Below are 17,816 nucleotides of genomic sequence, written 5' to 3'. Positions count from 1 at the left end.
TACCCCTGAAATTAAAGTTATTCTAGATTCAAAATCTAATAACCAACAATTTAAAAAGACCTCTTCAAACAAAAGAAAAAAAATGGCAAAGCAGATTATTTTTAGTCAGTCTGACATATGTTTAAATGATGAAAGCTCTAATGAAATTGATTTTGGAGTAAATATACTTGATAATGAAAGTGAAATTGTTTCTGGAGATTTTTTAATTGTCAAGTTGGCTGGAAAGAAATGCTCTAGATTTTATGTAGCAGAAGTTTTAGAAGTTGTTGGTATAGTTTACAAAATTAAGTATCTTAAGAAATCAGGAGACTTTTGTAACAAGTTTATAAGAGAAGATGACAATCTTTATGATTTGGAACTTAAGGATATTATCATGAATAATCTTCCACCACCAAGTATTGGTCATGGTTCATCTAAGCGTCAGTATCTTATGTTTGATGTTGATCTGACTATTTGCAATAGTTAATATATTTTACTCTTTTATCATTGTATTTTTTGTTGTCATCATTAAGATATTTTCTATAAAAAGCATTATGATCATATGTAAATGAATATAGACCGCCAGCTAACATAAGTTATAAAAATATATTTTTGCTCTTTTCTTATCTAAAATAATAAAAATAACTGTATATATTAGAAAATATGTTTTGTACTATTAAATCGCGTTTAAAGTTTTGGACCTTAATCCTAATTATTTCATGTAAGTAGCATCTAACTAAAGAAAATATGTGACTTTATCTAAATAGTTATAATAACTGATTTTATTGAAAAAAATTAGTAATACTGAGTATCGTAACTTTAATACACAAGTCTTTGCAAGATTGTAAGGATTGATTTTTCTAGTTTTTTTTTAGACAATTAGGATTGATTACAAAATAATTAGATTTTTTTTATTGATATAAGATGGACCAAAAGTTTCTATATAATATATAACAAACTAATATATTAAAAAGGGTTCAAACATTGCATGATTTTTTAATAATAACATTTTGGTCAAAGGAACAACGCGCATCGGTCAAAGGTACAATGTACGTGTTGTACCTTTGACCAATAGACTTCTTTTTTTAAAACGCGGGAAAAAGATACTTCTTGGTCAAATGAAAAAAAAGTTCTAAGTATAATTTTTGGGCAAAATGTAAGAGAATATTATAAAGTTTGAATGGTTTGGATTTACTCAATAGGCTACGCAAAAAACGCCTTAAAGCAAAAAGTGGTCAAAGGTACAACAGGTTCCCCTATATATATATATATATATATATATATATATATATATATATATATATATATATATATATATATATATATATATATATATATATATATATATATATATACAAGGCCAGCGTGAGTAGACGTCTAGTGAAGGAGGAGAGGAGAGGGGAGAGGAAAGGGGTTTTAGTATGTATAACAGCTAAGACAAGAATATTGGCAGTTAGTTAAATTAGTTACAGTAAGAATTATGATTCAGCTTAAATAAAATAGAAGCAAAGGCATAAATAAAATTTAAAAAGTCACCAATATAATTGGCAAAAATAAAAAAAAATCAACTTATTGATGACGCCTAAAGTATTAATTTGAATTAACTAAAACATTAAAGTTTAACTTATAATTAAAATTAACTTATAATAAACAACAATCTTTTATAATAAATATAAAATATAAAATTTTTATAACATCAAATAAAATTAAAAACTTCTTATTTTTATTTCATTAAAAATATTGATTTAAATAATTTTATCTCATTTAAATGTAACTGATAATTAAAATTTATTAGAACAAGATTAAAATTACATGTTCTAAAGGACAAAGAGGTTCAAAAAATAGACACTTACAGTATACTAAATAAATAAGTAAAAAACAATGTACATAATAAAAATATATAGTTAATAATATACACGTTCAAGATTTTACTTATTCATTACTTCATTAGAAGCAGTGTTTTTTGAAATTGCAGGAATTTATTTTTATTTTTAAACATACATTATTGTGTTTGCTGCGTTTACAGCTTCTGATGTCAGATTGTTCCAGATATTAACACTCGTAGAGAAAAACAATATTTGCTAATATCAAGTTGACATCGTTGCTTGCGAATCTTATTAGTATGACCGCGGGTATATTTATTATTGCTAACCTCAAAAAACGAACTTTTATCTATATAAACCAAATAATGCATAATTTTGAAACATACAACTAAATCATATTTTATACGTCTGAGCGTATATATGCGGTTATAATGGCTGGATATATAGCGGATATATGCGGATATATGCGTCTGAGCGTATATATGCGTATATATGCGGATATATGCGTCTGAGCGTATATATGCGTATATAATGCGGATATATAGCGGATATAATGGCTCAAACAACTAAAATTAGTAATTTTTTTTGCGAATCATTTTCGAATATTCTCAATAGGCTTTATTAACATAGTTTGTTGTGACAACCAAACTGGAGAGCAATATTCAATGGTTTGTCTTATATAAGTGGTAAATGCACATCTAAGATACTAGAATTACGAGTTTTAAAACATTTTAAAATTAAGTATGCTCTAGTATTTGCTACACGGATGGTTCTAACAAAGTGTAGTTTAGGCCGAAGTCCATGGTTACTCCAAAGACCAATCTAAAATAAAATCACTTAGTTTGTAGTTAAAACTAAAACTTTTATTCATTGGAGCAAATGCTAACGTGTGTGTAAAACACATTTTGATGGCAATTGCCAAGTTTCTGAAAAAAGAATAATTCTATGAAGAAAAATAGTTAAACCTTTCATATTATGAGATGTATAACTTTAAGTCATCAGCATAAAGCCTTGTTTTACATTCAAGATTGTTTACTCCAGATGATAAGTCATCAATAAATAAGAAAAACAAAGTTGATCCCAGCACACTACCCTGAGGTACACCGCAAACGATTCGAATCGGATCTGATAAAGAGTTATCAATCTTAACTTGTGGAGATCTGTTTGTAAGAAATGCAGAGATCCACTTTAAAATGTTAATTCTTATACTGTATAATAAAAGTTTAGATAATAGTTTTGAATGAGATACGGAATCAAATGCCTTTTGGAAGTCAATATATATAAGATCTGTTTTATCAGATGATTGTCAAGTGCGATACTCCAATCGTTAGTAAGTTCTAAAAAACTTATGCACGTAGAAAGTTTATTGAAAAAATCATGCTGAGTAGGAAACATTATGTTATAATGATTTAGATACTCAACAATTTGTGAGTTGATAATTCTTTCCATGATTCAACAATAAGTACAAGTTAAAGAGATGGATCTACAGTTGTTAGGATCCGATGTAGCTCCTTTTTCAAAAATTGGAGAGACAAAAGCTTGGCATCATTACATACAAATCATTAATTAGGTAAAGTGTTTAATGTAAAACTAGCCTCAAAAATATATGAAAGAGGAAAACATAAAACGTGAGCTAACTTTTTAGGAATTGCATCAGGTATACCATTTGGACCGAGAAAGGTGCTAGCGTTAATTCCCATTAAGGTTTTATAAGCTGACTCCATGGGAAAATAAACAGTGTCAACACCTATTGAACCATTAACATAACTGGTAATACTAGAAGAGTAACTATTATCTTCTGTAAAAAAACTTCTGAAATATTAAACACGTTTGCAATTTCTCTATTATTGGAAATTAACTTGTTATTGTTATTTTTGCCTATTAGATGGTAGTGCTTATTAGGAATATTCATTTTATTATTGATATAATTATAAAACTTGCTAATGTTGTTATCCTCAATAGGGTTTATTTCAATTTTTGATGGATAATTAGATAAGACTTGTTTGCAACTCAAAGCGTATTATTTGTAAGCTGATTTGTTCTTAAAGGTTTTTTTAATCGTTTATCTTCTCCATAAAAATACTTTGCGGCTTAAGATTTGTTAATGTATTTCGGATAGTGATTTTTCATTTTGTTATAATGCTTTTTCCTGATAAGTACAAATTCATGAATACCAGTTCAAAAATACTTTAGAAAAATGCTCCAGTAGTCCTCAATCGTACATGCACATGAAAACTTGAAATACCAATTTATATCTGATAAATATAACTTAAGACCCTCAGGGCCGTCCCGAAGAGGTCTCTCATGGAAGGGAGGGGGGTGTATACGTTTTTCAGCCAACCAGAGACACACACACAAAAAAAAAGGAGTCCTTGCTATTTGACATTTGCCTTGAACTTTAAGTTGATAAAATAAATAAAAAAAATTTGACTAAAGCTACCATATTTATTGCAAATAATATAAACTTTTTATAAAATTAGTTTTCTTTCAATACAGCTGTATGATAAGGATTGGCAATGCTGGGGGTACAACATAGAAAATATCCCCTTCTTTAAAATAAAATGCTGGCCAAGGAAAAGCTAAGCCTTCAGCTGCAATAGTTTTAAAAGAAACCGTGTTGTCCTCAACAGATGTCAAAAAACCTCGTAACACATTGTAAGTAAGGCACTGAAGCTGTGAGGTAATAAATGTTGTTTTTCCTCCTTTTACTTGTATTTCTTTAATAATATAAGCAGAAGATTGAAAACCATCATGAAACCATAAAGACAATTCAGGAAAATGTTTAATACCATTAATCCGGATGCAGGTAACAATATTTTTTTTTAAAGTAGCTTGATTTAATTCACAAAGAACTCCATTACTAATTTCTCCAATAGAATTATAAAAAGATGCAACAGTGTTTAAAATCATACTCTTCATAGTACTATAAGGCATATTTTTGAAGTTAAAATGCCTAATATCTTTTATTACTTGGTGTTTCCTCTCAAAAGTTATACACATGTGGTATCGCAGTGGACCAAATTGTCTGAATTGCTGAGGATAATGAATAAGAAAGTGAAGCTTTGGTATAAACTTATCTGGATATAAATTCATAAAAAAAGTATGATTGGCTGCAATTGCTTCTTCTAAAGAGATGAAGTAAGCCTCAGTGATAACTGGAGAAAGACACATTTGAAGAATACGCAGCAGCTTAATAAGACACAAGAAATGACAATCAATAGTGATACTTCTTAAAAAAATTGGCAATATACGACAAATAGAAAGAACTTGAGCACTGCCAAATTTCCCCTTTGTAACCAAATCTACTATTACAGGTGGTTTTTCACTGTCTTTTGGGTATTGAAACAATTTTACAAAATCGTTCAAGCTATCTATTGTAAAAAAAGCTTTTAAAACCCCATGATTCAAGTAAAGTTCTATTTGCAAAGGTATTACTCCTTCTAACAAATCATGCATTGAATCAAAAAGAACTTGTTTTGTCACATCAAATTCCCTAATTTCAGATAAAATACTGTTAGATTGAACGCCATATAGTTTTGACAATTTTAAACGTTCAACTCTGGGAAGACTACAATTATCTAGTTCTTTGACTCTCATCTTGTGTTCCTCTAAACTCCTTACTTTACACTGAGAATGTTTATTATAAACTAACATTTCTGACCTGGTCGAATTACACACTCAACAGAACCTCACAACTTTCTTGCTAAAACCCTTTTTTAAAACCAGCAATTGCATCACAAGTTAATGAATCGCCGATATAATGTTTTAACCTTAGAATAATTTTTTTACCATTAGCATTAGTTAAAGTTGAGGAATCAATCAATGATAGTTCATTTAGATATTGTACCAAGTCAAGAAGAAGAGACTTAATAAAGCTTTTTACATTAGCAGATTTAGAACCAGTTATTGCTAAAGGGAATATTGAGAAAGATTTACTTAAACAGCATTGCGGAATGTTGAACAACTGAAAATATAAAACCCACAACTTGTGTTTTCCTCTAGATTTATTTATTGGATTAGTTACACCTAAATCATCTGAATACAATGAGATATTTCTGAAGAATACTCTTGAAACTTATCATATTCATTTAATGTAAAAATAAACTGAAGTATTTCTTTAAATGGAATAAAACATCCATATAAAACTAATTTTGGATACAAACTGAATTTATGGCATTTAAAAAGCAGTTTGAAAATATCTTGCTTTAAGATTTTCCGTTGATACTTGTTTACAAATTTTAAAAATCTCTTCGTTTTGTGATTTATTATTAAAAATATTTTGCAAGTTTGAAAAAATAATGTCGACCACATTTTCAGAGCATCGATATTTTCCTCGCAAATGAAGAGCTAATGCAGCAAGTTAATCTTTTTCATTCTCATTCAAAAATTGAAAATCGTCCGGTTTTTCAATATTAAATCAATATTATTATTAATTACTTCAATTTCAGTATCAAAAGGAGCAAAACAGTTTTTATTGAGAAGTTTAAAACCTTTAATACTTTTAAATTTTGAAAAACAGTTTTCACATACAACTGAACCTTCCTGACCATGTAATTTAAGATGTGATATCATTACATATTGTTTACTTGTTTGAAAACTAGGTGGTTCAGCACTTGATTTTAGTGGTTCAGCAACTTGTGCAGCAGTTGATAATAAACTTGAATTTTGCGATTTTGAAGACACATCTAAATCCTCAAGTGCATCTTCTTCATAATTGGAGTCTTGGTATGATGTAGATTCAGTTGGAAGTTGAGGAATAATGGATTGTTGGTTGTGAAAATCGAATGAAAAAGGATCAGAGTGACTATCTACAGCAGCAAAAAACAGCTTTAACAGGAAAAAATTCCTTTAAACTTTAAACAAAAGTGCTGAGCTCATTATTTTTTGCTAAGGATACAACTTCCACTTCAAGGTTTTGTTTTTTAAAATGGCAAAAAATGTTTCAAAATCGATTTCACATCCATTCCACATGATGCCACTTATATCACTGTCACCAAACTTCTTAGAAGCTAAAAAATTATAATTTTAAATTGCTCAACCACTGTTTTTGGGATATGTAATACTTTCAATATTATGAAGACAAAAATGAACTGTGAAGAACTTGAAGATTGATTAAAAAAAATGAAGATTGAATAAACAAAGAATGTGCATTAAAAAATAAGCTTACCATTAGTTAAAAAGTCTGCAATATTGTTATTACTAGCAAGAACAATTTTTCTTTCACCAAGATATTTAATAACAATAGCCTTTATCCTTTTGAACTATTAATTATTGTAGAAATCAGTAATGCAGTTATTATTACTTAAAAAACTTAAATTATACAAATGGTATATTTAACATTAATTAACACTTGCAATATAAAATAAAATTAATTTTAAGAATAGTAATATGCAACAAATAGTAAGTATTAAATAAATAGTAGTAAAGAACATTATTAAGCAACATACAAATACAGTGAACTCCCAATATCTTGAAGCCTCCAAAGGACCAAGAAAGTAGTTGAATTAGCAATATTATTATTTATATTTAATAATTGAAATATAATATCTATATATCTATCTATCTATCTATCTATCTATCTAACTATCTATCTATCTATCTATCTATCTAACTATCTATCTATCTATATATCTATATATATATATATATATATATATATATATATATATATATATATATATATATATATATATATATATATATATATATATATATATATATATATACATATATACATATATACATATATACATATATATATATATATATATATATATATATATATATATATATATATATATATATATATATATATATATGTATATATATATATATATATATATATATATATATATATATATATATATATATATATATATACACATATATATGAACATACTTGATTGTTTGAAAATCTTTTGCTTTTAGAGTTAAAAGCTAGTTTTTCATTGCTATTTTTGACAATTATATATATATATATATATATATATATATATATATATATATATATATATATATATATATATATATATATATGCATATATTATTATCACTAATTACTAAATAATAATAATAATAATATAAATAAATATAAATACTAACCATTAACAACCCAAATGTCATTTAAATGCTTGAGAAAACAAAATAAGAAAACTAAAATAGTAAAGACCTTATAAACAAAAATTGCAAAGATTCTTTAGATTCGCGCTATTTTTTACTGATAAAATAATCTGTTTAACATAATGGTTAAACATAACGGTTAAACATAAATTTATAAATATATATTACCATTCTAATGATTTAGGCGTTATATCACTTTCAACATAATTTCAAGTTAGCATAACGGTTAACATAACGTCAAAATTTTCGTTTACCGTTACGTAACCGTTATTTTAGCTTTATGTTTTTTGCTGTGTATTTATACAAAATTGGACTGTATTATGATCGCTAGTACTAAAAGGACACACAACAGATATTTCACCTAAATAAAAGCGAAATGTTATGAGAAAATGCAAGATCAAGAAAATTGATTTTACGCGTGGTTTCTTTAAAGAACTGATACAAACTGAGTTCGTTTACCAAATTTAAGAAAATACTATGACACTTTTCGTATGGTGAAACATAGTTTTGTTAATCCACTTGAGTTAATTTGAAGACACAATAACCGAAATCATAGATTCAAGGTATGCAACATCTTTTATTACATAAAAAGGTGGACGGTAGCAAGTTATTCACGGAGTTTTTGAGATCCAAAATACATATCAATACAGATGGTCTCAATACCAATACCTGTTTGAATAATCTGTAGTTGCTCTCCTTTTATGTCGTTTCTACAGTAAATTGCTACTCCTCTGCCAATTTTATTACGATTTTGTGGATGATGTATCCACAAAATAGAACATGTTTCGTTACATAACACGTTGAAAATAAAAGTTATAAAAACAGATAAAAAATAATAATAAAAGGTATATTATTTTATATATAATTAACGTATGTTTTATAATTATATCACTTTTGATAATGACAATAGACAAGTGTAAAGTTGTATGGCTGGAGGTAGGCTGTAAGAGCAGGTCCAGCTATCTTTACAATGTGTATTTGCACTTTGTCTAAAAGAGAAAGGACATCATTGGAAGATCCGCAGCAGATTAACAACAGTATTTAATACAAGGACGGATTAGAGATTTTCAGAGTGGAAAAATAGAACTAGGAGTAAGAAAGTGGCGAGCCGATTTTCAAGCTCAAATACCCCTACCAAGCAATTATTGAGTGTTGGCTTCTTATCAAGACAAGAATAAATGGTAGCACTATCACCGAACAATTGCCAAGATTGTTAATGTAAATTAAAAAGGATAGAACCTTGAGGAATCCCTAAAGTTACAGGATATGAAGAAGAGTGCTGTTCATCGAGGACAGATTTTATACTATGATTAGAATGTAAGGATTTAATAATCTTTAAGATGTTACCTGATACACCGTAAGAAGTAGGCTTATGTATTAAAAGCTTTAGAAATGTCAAGAGCAATAGCCTAAGCCTCTCCACCTCTATCTAATGCAGGATAAAACCTATTGGTTATTACTGTTAGCGAACCAGCTATAGAACAAGAAGATAAACTATATTGATGATCAGAAAGTTACTAGATTCAATATAAGATATTAAGTGTATGTAAATTAAAGACTCAAAAATATTGCTTATGATAGGAAGAAAACTGATGGGACAGTAGTTAGACGAATCAGATCGCTCTCCAGAGTTTATGAAAATAGGGATAAAAGATGCCGCTTTCCAGCAGACTGGAAACAAGACTCTGATAAACACTTGTTAAATAGCTTTGAAAGTATAGACGGCAGCTCCGGAGAAAACTTCTGCAAGACTATAACAGGTATTTTGTCCGGACCACGAGCTCTAGAAGAGTCTAAACAGGTAATCACTTTATATACAGAAGCTGGAGAGATTTGAATGTCAAGCAGCAGATCCACGTGTTTGTCGTCTATATCAGGTAAGGTGTGATTGGTGAAATCAAGAGATGATATTGATGAAAAGTTCTTGGCAAACAATTCAGCCTTGTCTTTTGTGAGGTGACAAACCATACGAGAGGTGAAATAACAGATTTGCCCTTGTTATAGATATTGTTAAAGATTCTCCAGGAGTCACAGGAGCCTAATTTTTGAGATGAAATACGAGATTTTGTGACCTGAGAATAGCGGGCTTTGGCGTCAGACAAAACCTTTTTACAATGGTTTCTAGTAATAGTAAACAGATGTCTATTTTCTAAAGATTTATTTTGCTGATAGAGAAGAAAGTAATGGTTTCGATTGGAAATTGCAGCAGCATAATGAGAGAAAAACTATGGAGAGGAGTGAGACTTGACTTGGAGTCATTGAGAAGGAATAAAAGATTCAATGCAAGCCTGAATCCAAATAGTTATGTTAGAAGCACATTTCATTTCAGCAGGAAGACAAACATTTTCTACCCAAGGGCCATCACAAAGAAAATCATGAAAATAGTCTTGGTCAGCTTAATGGTTATTGTAAGAGGTACGATGATTGGGGAATTCTAATGATAAAGAAGAATGAGATAATAGTTTTAGAGAGGTCGAATTGCGATCAGAAGCACCTAAGGGTGGATGTGAAAAAACTGAGCACTGACTAGGATCAGAAACAAGACATATGTCGAGCGGAGAAGGTAAATAATTTGGATTGTCTGGAAAGCATGTTGGAAAATTGACTATTTGAGTTAGAGATTAAGAAAGGCAAAAGTTGTGGGCCTTAATGTCTGCAGAGTCACTGACACTTAAGTCAAGCCATACAATGTGACGAGCATTAAAGTCACTAACAACAACGATACTGACTGAGGGATAAAGAGAGAGGGCTTGGTAAATTTGATCAGAAATAACATCAAAAAACGTGAAGTCTTTAGATGAAGGTGAGAGATATAGAACAAAGAGAAAGAAAATAGAGTGAAGTGGTGCTAAACGAAAGCACATAAAAGAATAGTCTGTAGATTCAAATCTAGTTTTTTGATAAATGGGTGAATTCTTGCGAATGTAAATGCCCAGGCCAAGCATGGGAATATTGGAGTCTTTACGAACTAAAGAAAAGTATCCTTCAACACTAAGATCACAAAATGAGACAACCAAACTCAATTTAGTCTCACTAACAAAGTAGTCCGAATATGGTCTCAACAATGCACACCAAAAGTACGAACAAGGACACCATCCATGCGCAACATTGCACTGATAGTACTCTAATATTTTACAGCTGTTTATGGAATCAGCATCAACATTGTCCTACCGCCAATCAAACTTGCCTACTTATTACGCGGTAATTTAAATAAAAAGATGAAGTTAAAATAAAAAGGCTTATGCACACACTATTACATTCAAAAATTTATTATACTTTTGCTTAACTTTTTAAAACATAATAAATATAAAAGTGTGTGCATAAATAATCTTATTTTTACTTTAGAAGAGCACTTCACGTTACCCAGCAAGCAATTGACGTTGCGTCAACGTCTAAGCATGGTTGAAATTTAAACTTCGGAACTTTCAACGTTGCTTCCACGTTGATTTACAGTTGAAAAAAAAGCGTTAAAAAATTGACGTTATTTTAACGTCTTAATGTTGTAGAATAATTATATATATATATATATATATATATATATATATATATATATATATATATATATATATATATATATATATATATATATATATATATATATATATATATATATATATATATATATATATATATATATATATACATATACATATATATATATATATATATATATATATATATATTAGGCCATCCCATAATTTTTTTTTGACAACCAAATTACATGCGGAGTCGCTAATGAGTGGCGTAGAGGTCATATTTATAAGTCAAATTTTTTTATTTTTTAATTTTTCCTGTTAGAAGTATTCGCGCCGGTCGTTCGAAGTTACGCACTAGGCAATTTATGACCAAAATTGAGCAGTTTTCAACACAACGGCGCGAATCGATTCTGATGTCGAATCAAGTTAATTTTTTCATTTATATTCTCTTCATGTGTTCCCATACCAAAAAAAACACTGTGCTTTTCGAGTTAAGAAATACACAATGCCTACCGTTCACTGATTTTGATAGAAAAATCAACATTTGTGTTATATCAAAGTGCCTTTTTGTTGATCTATGAGGTCATTTTCAGTCATGGTGCAATATTTTTCAAATGATGTTTTTAAAAAAATTACTTTTATTGGAACCTAAGATTAAACAAAGCCAAACTTAAAATGGTTACCCCAAAAGATTTGTTATAGGACTTTAAATATTTTGCTGTAGATTTAACAAGATCAAAATGTGTCGATATATTTCAGAAAATATCTACTTAGATTTTGTGTGTGTTATTTTAAATTCTCATTAAATTTTAAGTGCTCATCACAGAGCACCGCGGGAAAATTTTTTACTAGTAAATGTCGTTTATATGACTAAACCGGCATCAATCCTCGGACCTCCGATATTAAAGTAAGAACTCTAAGTACTGCCATAGCTGCTATTATATTTATTATATATATAATAAATTCTTTCCTTTAAGACACATATCTCTAAAAATCACATAATTTAGTTTTTTTTAAAATACATTTTCAAGGTTTAGAGTCTACAGTAAGGTAATTCTAATTATTAGAGATATTGGAAAGGTTTTGAATTATTAACTCACAGCCAGTAGCGAGGGAGCAGGCGTTGTAACTGACTCCTTGTATCCATTCTTCGTCTTTTTAAATGGCTTTTTCCAAGAGTTTTTCATTTGGAGAAGGTTCTGAAGTTTTTCCTCGCTCTTCGCACGCTCTACATTATCTTGAATGAGTTTTACTGCACGTTCTGATGATTCGTTAACAACTTCGACAGATTTTACGAAGCTTTGAAACTCATTGTATCCTGGAAATTCTTTCCAAAAAATCTGAGGGAGTTTTATCCATAGACATTTTTCAGAAGTATGACCTAGGATATCAAAAATTAACCAGGAATCTGGCGAAATATATGATTCAAGACCTGGTGGTTGATCTATATTAAACAAAAAACTGCTATCAAAAAGGATTTTAGTTTTGGTTCTAACCGTTCCTACATTTTTAATGCCACTCCGTTGGGTTGAATAAAGAACTTTTGCCATCTTTTCCATTTCGATGTAGTGATCTTTATTAGAACATGCTAGCGCCAGCACCACGGTTGATGGATCCAAATAACACATATGGTTTCGCCATGATTTTAATACCACTTCTGCGGCAGGCTCATACGCATTGTAATGGCACATCTGCCAATAGTTTCGTTGATCCTAAGAGTGTGAGTTAAAAATAATGCAATACAGATAGTAAGTAAGGTTGATAATGACACGTCTAACATCTAATCTAATAAGTGTCATTTATTTATGTCATTATTCTAAAACAATTTAGTTGGTATTTTTTTGAAACAAATTATTCTTAAATTATGAGACTAATATAAAAATATTTAGGAAATTAAGTTTTACTTCAAAAGCTGCAGAATCAGAAAACTCGCAGGTCAAAAACCACGATGCCCAGAAAAGAGAAATGTATTCAGCCATTCTGTTGATCTCTTTGACAATTTCATCACTCAGAAAAAGAACCTTTCTGATCTTAGGGAGAAGCAAATTGTACTTCATATAGTACAATGCCTTTGCCATGAACCTGGCGTGTGAAATAGCTCCGGTTTTGTGAATTTTATACCTAACTGTCTGATCTTCTTCAAGGAACATAACTACAAGCTCTGCCAGTTCACAATAATCTTTGCGCTTCTCAAAAGTCTAAATGTATATAATTTACAACTTAATTAAAAACTTTTATGTTTCTTCTTTCTATTTTTATAGTTGGTATATATATTTGGTATAAAGTTGTTTTAAAGTAATATATTTCTTTATTTTAACCTTACCTGACTATTTCTTAACTTGTTTTTATCTATCAGGTCCTTGCAAGTTTTTAGCGCCAATTGAGCCTGCTTCTCCAACCAGGTACCCTTAACATTCTGGTGATTAAATTTCAACAGCATCTTCTCGTTGTTTGCATCAATACCATGCCAGTTCTGCTTTAGAGATTTAAATAGTTGATTCTCTGGTTCAACAGATTTGTTTACTGCAACTTCATTGCAAAAGTGTTTTATATGGAGCTCTCCTACATGATGGCGGCAGGCTAACAAGAGCAATGGTCGGCCATGAAAATTAGCTAATCTTGCACAAGCTCCTTTTAAATAGCCAGTGTTTGAAGCAGTGGTATCAAAACAAACTCCGTGGATGAACTGCCCTAGATCAAAAGAATCTAATAGATTTTGAATTGCTGTGAACTGAGCCTCACCACTGCCGTGTTCCAACCCTGGAGCGCCTAACAGATGGGACTGATTGTCATGCCTTATAGGCACACAAATTCGGTCTTTTGTCTCATCTATGCTACCGTATAATCTTTGATAATTTTGCTATCAAAATGCACAATGATGGGTTTGCCGCTCGTCTTAACCATACTGGTTATGTTTGCTCTAAGAACACCAACATCATTTCTTATTATTGCATCAAAAATCCTGTGAGTTGAGCTGTGGGATAATGTTACATTTTCTATATCTCCACCGGCATTGCAAAGAAAAGAAGAGATAAGTGTTGTTGCCTGGTTAGTAGATATTCCCATCCCAATAGCAGTTCTGGCAGTTTTTGAAAAAATGTCTTTTGGTATCTTTAGAGTCATATTTTTAACTGTCTTCTTCTTTGATGCGTTACCAATCTTAAAATTATCTTCGGAACATGTATCATTAGAGTCATCAGTAATCATTTCACTTTCAGAGGAAAATCCGGAGAAATCATGGAAAGTTTTTTTTACTATACCAGAGGTTTTAGAGTTATTTCTTGATGCAGATCTATTACTAACATCTACAAACCGACCGTCCAACGCTCCAATCACCATCTTTCTGCAACTTAGCTGGTCCCGTATGAAGGTTAAATCTCAATCTTATCTGCTTCCAGTCTTAGCCTATCAGTCTTTAAACTACGTTCAAGAAGCGTAATGTCTTCTCCAGCCCAAAATAATCCTTTAAATTTAATTTTATTAGGTAAGAACAAGAAAAAGTAAACAATTTACTTCACAATAAATTAGCTTAGTACTGGCTGTTTGACTAGAAAATCTTAACATTTAATATTTGTCCCCTACCTGTCATTGATTTCTCAAATTTATTTCTTGTCTCAAGATAACCAATTCCAATTTTTTTCTGGGATTTCTTCAATGCTATGTACTTTTCTACATACTTCTTGACATGATACATCATCCTTTTGTCACTGATGACTTTGAAGGCAGTTTTTCTCCAAGGAATTAAGATTCCGGAAAGGATACAACTGACATTGCAAAATTCATTGTTTGTTATGCATTTTAATCTATGAAGAACTTCCGTAAATTAAAAACATAACTTATTAAATTATCTTTACTATATTTGACATAAAACATGAAATAACGTTCTTATCTATTGATTTCTAAAGCTAAAAGCTTACTTGAAAGTTTTGGACATTAAAGGACAAGCGACGAGATCCTTCATTGCTTTCTTTGGAAATTGTTCTCTTAAAAATAAGTAGCGTTGGATAACGTGAATCCTTTGGGGCAGCTGGTTTGTTTCCATTCTATCCAGAGTGACGTTAACTAGGAACATGTTCTTGCGACTCGATCTTCTTTTTTTAAACCCCTTCTTGGGACAGGAATACACCTCAGATACTTTTGTTGTCATAGCTAGCTTTAAAACAAAATTTCATAATGTTATTCATTGATCATAATGTTAATCACTATAAACATTTTCATAATTTGTATGATGTTTAAAATTTTTTAAAAGTTTATTTAAAATATTATAAATGTTTAAATAACCTAATTCATTTAACTATAATTATAAAATATAACATGCATTATTATGTTATGTTGTTATAATAAACTTACTTGAGGTGAGTAATATTAGATTTTTTAAAATTAAAAATTGTTAAGTAGCTCGATAAAAAAATTGTTTTCTTAACTGCGCTTTTTTTAAATATTACCCGATTATGGCGTTTCTAAAGTACCACCTGGTAACAAATATGATAATAATAAAAATGCGCACAATCGGTATGGATAAAAAACCTTCCATTCTTTGTATTGACGCAGTTAAATTGTTAAAGGTTTATAAATTTCTATTCGCGCTGATCTTTTGAAACTGCCCATAAAAACTCAAAAAATGTAAAAAAGTTAAACTTTAAACGAATGGCGCGAGAATAAATACTCATCCAGAAAAAAAAAAAAAAAATTCATTTTTTTTTTTTTTTCTATTTATTTCGTCATTTTACACATTTTACAAAGTTATCTATAAATTTAAACAAATATATATATAATTACAAGCTGACTGGGGCAAGTAGAAGTCACAATGACTTATCATCAAGCCCCTTTGTGAAATACAAAAAAAAATACAATTAAATTTTGCATTTTCCAATATTACATAAAAGAGTGAAATTAATAAGTTAAAAAAAAAATTGGTTAGAAATTTTAGAAGGTTAAAGAAGAACTTAAAGTTAAAAAAAGAACTTAAAGTTAAAAAAAGAAGAAATTTAAGATAAAGTTAAAATATAAAATAACAAATAAAAAATTACAAATCTGTACATATTCGTATACATATTAAAGACAATAAACAAAAAAAAAAAAAATTTAATTCGCTTCACATGCATATACATATTCAATACAATATTAAAATTAAATAAAGTACATAAAAAATTAAAAATACAAAACTATTTCGATTTTTTTTCAAAAAAATGAGAAAATGTACGTAATGTTTAAATTTAGTAAGTGTTTTTTTATAGTTCTTTTAAATGTAGCAATAGATTTTATTTTTTTCATATTTTCGTCAAGAACCGAATTCCACAAGCGTGGTCCCCGGCATATAGTCGAGAAGTCAGATTTTTTGAGTGATGTTAGTGGGATGTAGTAATTACTCATTGAATGTCTTGTTTCATATTTATGATTAATTCGAGTGAAACTTTTAAAAAAATATTTTGGAATCATTTCATTTTGAAGTTTAAACATAAATAACAAGTTATGGTATATATTTAGTTTGTATACATTTAGAGCATTTATTTCCTTGAGTAACGGCTCGGCACTTTCGTATCTACATGCGCCCAAAACTAATCTACTTGCTTGCTTTTGTTTTGTATAAATAATTTTTAGGAAAGATAAATGATTGTTTGCCCTGGCAATATTACAATAGCTAATATGACTATGTATAAATGAAAAGTATAAATTTTTTAAACATAAATTATTTAAAAGATGTTTTGTCTTGTACATAATCCCAAAGGGTCTTTGAAACTTTGTTCTCGACTAGCTTTATTTGGCTTTTCCAATTTAAATTCTCATCGAAAATTATTCCTAGTATTTTCATTGAAAAAACTCTTTTTATTTTAATATTGTTAATTGTTAGTTCAGGTAATTTGAGTGGAAGGTTCTCGGATTTAGATGACTTTGCAAACAAAATATATTTCGTTTTTTCAATATTTAATGAAAGTTTATTTGCTTCAAACCACTCATTAAGATATATTAATTCTGTGTTTACAATATAAAAAATATTTTTTAAATTTGAGTCAGAAAAGAAAACATTTGTGTCATCAGCAAACATAATATAATTAAGTATTTTTGAAGACAAATAAATATCATTAATATAAATTAAAATCAGCAGGGGTCCAAGTATTGATCCTTGGGGAACTCCGCAACTCATTAACAAACCAATATCTTAGGAACATTTTGAGACACTCCGTGAAATAAAATTCGTTCATGAGGGTCAAAATGGGATGGCCTAATATATATATATATATATATATATATATATATATATATATATATATATATATATATATATATATATATATATATATATATATATATATATATATATATTCAACGTCTTAATGTTGTAGAATAATTATATATATATATATATATATATATATATATATATATATATATATATATATATATATATATATATATA

At 29.0% G+C, this 17,816-nt stretch overlaps 1 protein-coding gene across 1 annotated transcript; it reads right to left on the bottom strand.

Moving 5' to 3' along the window:
• Positions 1-12,319: 12,319 nt before the first annotated feature.
• LOC136083847 (uncharacterized) lies at positions 12,320-15,197 on the bottom strand. Its single transcript, XM_065803728.1, has 4 exons — positions 14,981-15,197; positions 13,722-14,861; positions 13,303-13,596; positions 12,320-13,110 (listed from the first exon to the last, which is right to left on the bottom strand). Exons 2-4 carry the CDS (start codon positions 13,836-13,838, stop codon positions 12,490-12,492), a joined length of 1,032 nt encoding a protein of 343 aa, XP_065659800.1. The 5' UTR covers positions 13,839-14,861; positions 14,981-15,197; the 3' UTR covers positions 12,320-12,489.
• Between the last annotated feature and the right edge of the window lie 2,619 nt (positions 15,198-17,816).

This window comes from Hydra vulgaris, chromosome 08, assembly GCF_038396675.1.
Source record: "Hydra vulgaris chromosome 08, alternate assembly HydraT2T_AEP".
NCBI lineage: Eukaryota > Metazoa > Cnidaria > Hydrozoa > Anthoathecata > Hydridae > Hydra > Hydra vulgaris.
The sequence above is the reverse complement of the archived record's forward strand: the minus strand, read 5'-3'. Positions and strand labels throughout refer to the sequence as shown.

Excerpts from the sequence above, each read along its gene's own strand:
- LOC136083847 (XM_065803728.1), bottom strand. The coding sequence starts at position 13,838 with ATGCTGTTGAAATTTAATCACCAGAATGTTAAGGGTACCTGGTTGGAG. Across the intron at positions 13,597-13,721 it reads ACAAGTTAAGAAATAGTCAG|ACTTTTGAGAAGCGCAAAGA; the intron begins GTAAGGTTAAAA and ends ATATACATTTAG. Across the intron at positions 13,111-13,302 it reads CTGATTCTGCAGCTTTTGAA|GATCAACGAAACTATTGGCA; the intron begins GTAAAACTTAAT and ends TCACACTCTTAG.